This window comes from Toxorhynchites rutilus, chromosome 3 (assembly GCF_029784135.1).
Source record: "Toxorhynchites rutilus septentrionalis strain SRP chromosome 3, ASM2978413v1, whole genome shotgun sequence".
In the NCBI taxonomy this organism is placed as follows: Eukaryota; Metazoa; Arthropoda; class Insecta; order Diptera; family Culicidae; genus Toxorhynchites; species Toxorhynchites rutilus.
Genome location: NC_073746.1, coordinates 11,431,211 through 11,436,795, shown reverse-complemented (window position 1 = coordinate 11,436,795; position 5,585 = coordinate 11,431,211). Strand labels below are relative to the sequence as shown.

Sequence of the window (5,585 nt, the reverse complement as noted above, 5' to 3'; positions counted from 1 at the left end):
TCTGCAGGCTTTTGACTACAGGGTGGTGTTCATGTCTGGGAAAAATAACGTGGCCGACATCTTGTCTCGATTACCGGTGCAGGAAGCAACACCCTTTGACCCGTCAGAGGAAATTTTTGTTCGTGAGGTCGTCACACATGTCGCAAATTCTTCTACTTTGATGTGGCAGGATATTTCAAAAGCGAGTAAAGAGGACACAGAAATTCAAGAAGTTCTAGAGTTGCTAGAAAAGGGTGAGGTTCAAAATTTGCCGATCGTCTGTCGCGAGATTGCAAACGAGTTATGAGAGCTACAAGGTGTCCTTATACGGGGTGACCGTATTGTTGTACCGTGTTCGTTGCGGGAAAAAGTGCTGTTGACCGCTCACGAAGGACATCCAGGGATCACGATGATGAAGAATCATCTCCGGTCTCATGTTTGGTGGCCTAAGATGGATGCGCAGGTAGAAAAGTTTGTGAAAAGTTGCAGAGGATGTACATTGGTGAGTGCTCCAGAACCTCCAGAACCGTTACAACGGAGCAAACTACCGAGTTCTCCGTGGCACACGATTGCATTGGATTTTTTCGGTCCTTTGCCGGAAGGGCAACACCTCATGGTTGTAATAGACTACTATAGCCGTTTCATGGAGGTTTGCGAAATGGAGACGATAACGGCGTACGATGTAATAAGAGAACTTTCAATTATGTTTAGCCGATACGGAATCCCTTTCGTACTAAAAGCTGATAACGCTCCTCAACTTAGCAGTGATTGTGATTGAAGGAATTCTGTGAGGCAAACGGTGTCAGACTCATGAACACAATCCCTTACTGGCCACAATCGGTGAGGTGAACGGTGAGGTTGAGCGACAAAACCGTTCGATCGTCAAGCGTCTTCGTATTGCTCAACAACTTGGACAGGATTGGCGCCATGAGTTATATCTGTACTTACTGACCTATCATTCATCCAAGCATCCTACAACAGGAGAATCGCCGGGTGAACTTATGTTCGGTCGTCGCATTAAAAGTAAGTTACCAGTCATCTCGTCTTTTCAAGAAGATGCGGAGGCTAGAGATAGAGATGCGGTAGTTAAGGAGAAAGGAAAAGAATATACCGATAGACGGCGCGGAGCAAAAGAGAGTGATTTGGAACAGGGCGATCATGTGTTGGTTAAAAGGATGCGTAAATCTAGCAAACTCGATGCGGACTACAATAGCGAAGAGTTTGTTATTTGTAGAAAGACTGGGACAGATTCAATCATACAGTCAAGGGATACCGGTAAGCTATACAGACGAAGCTCTGCTCACCTTAAGAAAATCAGAAATCGACACGAAACACCTGAAGACGGAGAAATAGAACAGGACAATCTAGATTCGTCTATGGAGGCAAATTTCCCTTCAACTGAACCTATTAAAGACCCGGAATCGGTTCAATCGTTGTCAGGTGTAACCAAGCGTATTAGACTACCTCCAGCAAAGTACGCTGACTATGCACCACATTAAACTGCCAATGATCGGAATAACTCCACCTTGAAAGTGTGATTACATAATAATAATAAATAAATAAATGACACATAATAAATTGCTATTTCATTTATTCTAAGGGGGGGTTGTAGTATATTGCACCTGACTGAATATGACACCTTGTCGATATGAAGTTACCTTGTGTATAATTAACCCTGCACCGAGTATCTGGTTCTAGTACATCTACACATAGAGAACGATATATGTGCTCGTGAGAGCGGGAGAGTCTTAGAGGAAGAAAGATAGTAACGGGAATCGTTTGACAGACTCGGTAAAGAGTGGAAGCAACCGTTTACTACAGCCACTGCTACTGCTACTCACTGCTGTTGACGATATTCCAACTCTACAGTGTTCTAAAATATTTATGTGAACTATAATAATTTGTTTATTAATTTGTTTAGTTTAATAAACTATTTGTCTTATTTTGTATTGTAAGTCAGGATAAAAATAAAATAATCAGTGAACTGGGAGTCATCTCTGATTATTTAAATTTTTTATACAGTACAGTTCTACAGTTATTGATCATTTAAGGATCACAAACGTCATTCAATGCGTTATTCGTACAATTTTGCAGATTACTCACAGAAAACAACCATGAATTCGACAAATTATCTATGTTGCCCTCCAAATCCTGTGAGAAGAAGAGAGGAGATTGGAGATTTTGACGAACTTTGATGACTAGACAGGAACCGGGATTCCACTATACCTCTGTCATTATTTTTCGAAAATCGTTTGTTTTCTAAGAAAAAGGAAAAAAACAAAACCAACACTGCGCATCTTCTTCGGGCCGTAATTAATCACCAGCAACATCGTCCTGCATTAATCCTCCTTGTATCGGCAGCAAATATCGCGTACTGTTCGTAAAAGTCGTCACGTAAAGTGGCCTTAATCAAGGCGCTATAAAATAATATTTACGTAAAATTTCTTTTTAATTCGAATTTACTGCCCCGTCATCCCAGGGGCGCGAACACAATGCGGGCCCACTCTGTACTCTGTCGGCTAGGGTCGGTCTGGGGTGTTTGTTTCATCGTGAAGTACTGCCAAAAAATAACGCTCACACTCAGGGGGAGACATTTTCTGTGGAATCATCGACAGATTTCGTTAATTGGTCGAGTCGCTATAGAAGTCGCTAGATTTTAAGATCTTCCCATTCCGAACGTCTGATGAACCGCCTGCGCTTGGTTGGGAACTGAAACCAGTAAAAATTTACAAATCATGGGACCATTAGCAGCGGAGCAAAAGATCACTGTGTTCAATCTAAATTTTAATTAGCGCCTTAATTGTTGTCTGACTGCTGTTCGATGGCGGAACCAGACACAAGTGTTGGATGATATCATCTCACTGTACTCATTCCCAGCCCAAGTGCCTTCAATTGAATATGGAAACATGTGTCCCACGGGCGGCTCGGCCCGAGAGGGTGTGGAAAATTTTAATTCCAATGTAAACAGCACCGAGAGTGGAAGATTTCACATTTTGTAACTTTTCGCCGGACGGACACACATTCTGTGAATATATGGAGCATAATCACCGTCAGTGCATCACTTTCGGAGATAGCGCGGCGGAAATCAGTAGCACCATAAAAATGCTTCGCGATAAGTTGCGAAATAAATCTCAATTGAGCGCTTTTTGGCCCTGATCCCACAATGTCTCGCAATGGCCGAAGTGGAAGCGAGCGGACGAACGCAAACGTAAATATCAGTTTCAAACCGTTTTCCGCTATCCCCACGGAGAACAATTAAAACAACCAATTAATCAATTTAACAAATGAATTAAAATTGGTTTTATGTGAATCACTTGCGAGCATATAGTGGCCGAACGCGGTTGCACAGCATTGGAGTGAAAAAAAAGGCACCACCGGATCGTGTACAATCGGCACAAACTAACACCAAACAGGCCTTAATCAGGGACGCCATAAATATTATAGTGATCACGCAGATGCTGCGGCTGCGGCAGACGAGAGACACGCCTGATGAACCTGAGACGGGAAGCAGAGGCAATGAAAATCATATGAAATTGTGCAACTTTCTCACGCCTCCAAGTGACACTCACTGGGAGCTTGCGGAGACTGCCTGTGAACTAATAAAGCGCGATATTTGTGCGCTGTTACGATTTTGCAACTGCTTGATCAGCCCGAGCCGTATGAGCAGAATTGGGAATGATGATTGAATGTAAGTGAGAGGAGTATCAACGAAGTATTTTTTTTATTAGACGATGACTAACGAACACTTTTGGAATGTGACGACGGATTCCACGCCAAATCACTTTTCTCATCACCTCTTAGACTCGCTTATTTAATTTGAATGCACAATACAAACACACTCAAATGGTCTATAAAGAAAGAAATAGTTCTAATGACAACACTAAAATTCTCTAAATTTCATTATGAATTCCTCCATCTGAGGTGTGAAAAATGGTAATGATTCCATCAATATGACAAAATGTGATATTAATTAAATAAACTTATTCTTTTGTATCGACAAATACGATAAAAAAAATACTAGTTTCTATTAGTTTTATAACACTCGATTTTATTTTTTTTATTTGTTCTTCGAAGACACAAAACTGGTGTGATGGAACTCAAAATATTGTTGTAAGAAAAACAAAAAGTGTGTCTGAAAATATCACTTTGGCTACAACCCTGGCTCGATTGTAAGTTGTGCTCTTGTTTCCGCTTTTGTCTGTAGACGTCACAGGAACATAAGGCCTGTCCACGTTAAATTTCGGACACCTTTCTTTCAGTGTAGTTTATGAAATATTTCACTAATCAATGAAATATTTCACTTACATGACAGATGAAACCCTCCTCTTTATTTCGATGTCCAACATGTTTCCATTCTTATTCAGTTTGGTAAAATGGCGTCGAATCAAGTGGAGGTACGTAAACGCATTTTGCGCGAACGGCAGCAAAATCCAACACTGTCGGTACGCGATCTCGCCAAAAATCTCAAAACTGCCGAAGAGTACCGTGTTTAGTGTGTGCAAATCGTTTTACCACTGCTTAACTGTGGATCGGAAGGTTGGAAGCGGAACATATCAAAAAGTATGCTCCCGACAGATGGACCGAAAGGTGGTTGCTATTATTGATAAACATCCCAACGTTTCTGTTAGAAATGTGGCTCTAAAGGTTGGAAAATCAAAATCATATGTACAAAAAAGTGAAGCAGAGCCATGGACTGAAGGCGTACAAAGTGGAAAAGGTGCCCAATCGTGATGTTAAGCAAAATTTCACTGCAAAAAGCCGTGCTAAGATGCTCTACACCCAGTTTTCGCAAAAATGTTCATGTACCATGATGGACGATGAAACTGATGTGCTCGAAGACTTCAAACTGCTTCCGGGTCCCGCTTTTTATACTGCAATGCGAAGGAATGCCGTAGCAGAGTGTTTCCGGACCAAGAAGCAGACTAAATTCCCCAAAAAGTACTTGGTTTGTCTGGCTATGTTGCCGAAAATCCAAATCTTTCGTCTCTACCGGCACTATCAACAAAGATGTCTACGAGAAAGAATGTCTCCAGAAGCGGTTGCTACCATTCATAAGAAGCCACGACTCTCCAGTGTTGTTTTGGCCAAATTTAGCCTCTTGTAACTATGCAAAATCCACCCTGGAATGGTATAATGCACATGAGGTCAAGTATGTGCCAAAAACAGCAAATCCACCGAACTGTCCAGAACTTCGCCCAGTGGAAAAGTACTGGGCTCTGATTAAGAAATACTATTCGAAACTAAGAAGAAAGCGAATAGCATTAATGATTTCAAGAGGAGATGGAAAAACGCCGCCGCCAGCATATCTGAGGATACTGTGGATACTGTAATGGCAGATGTGCCCAAGAAAGTTCGTGAATTTTACAGACAACGTAATTAACATCGAAGTAGGCTTTCCTTGTTTTAGATATAAGTCTATTTTACTGGAATAAACAATCGGTTTTGTTGTGTTACGTGAATTTTCGTTCTACTGGCATCATCTTGGTGTCCGAAATTTAACGTGGACAGGCTTTATAAACAGTTAGAGCAGTTACATAAATAAGAGTTGGTCGTATGTATCCCAAACGGCCGGACCTTAGCTTTAATACCGATTTGACCAGATTCTG

General features: G+C 41.5%; 1 protein-coding gene across 1 annotated transcript; it reads left to right on the top strand.

Moving 5' to 3' along the window:
- The first annotated feature begins 430 nt into the window (after positions 1–430).
- On the top strand, positions 431–1,478 carry LOC129772874 (uncharacterized protein K02A2.6-like). Its single transcript, XM_055776394.1, has 2 exons — positions 431–661; positions 786–1,478. Exons 1-2 carry the CDS (start codon positions 431–433, stop codon positions 1,476–1,478), a joined length of 924 nt encoding a protein of 307 aa, XP_055632369.1.
- Positions 1,479–5,585: the final 4,107 nt, after the last annotated feature.

Bases quoted from the DNA above. Each gene is read 5' to 3' on its own strand.
- LOC129772874 (XM_055776394.1), top strand. From the start codon at position 431: ATGGATGCGCAGGTAGAAAAGTTTGTGAAAAGTTGCAGAGGATGTACA. The intron at 662-785 runs GTAATAAGAGAA...AAACGGTGTCAG, and splicing joins AGACGATAACGGCGTACGAT to ACTCATGAACACAATCCCTT.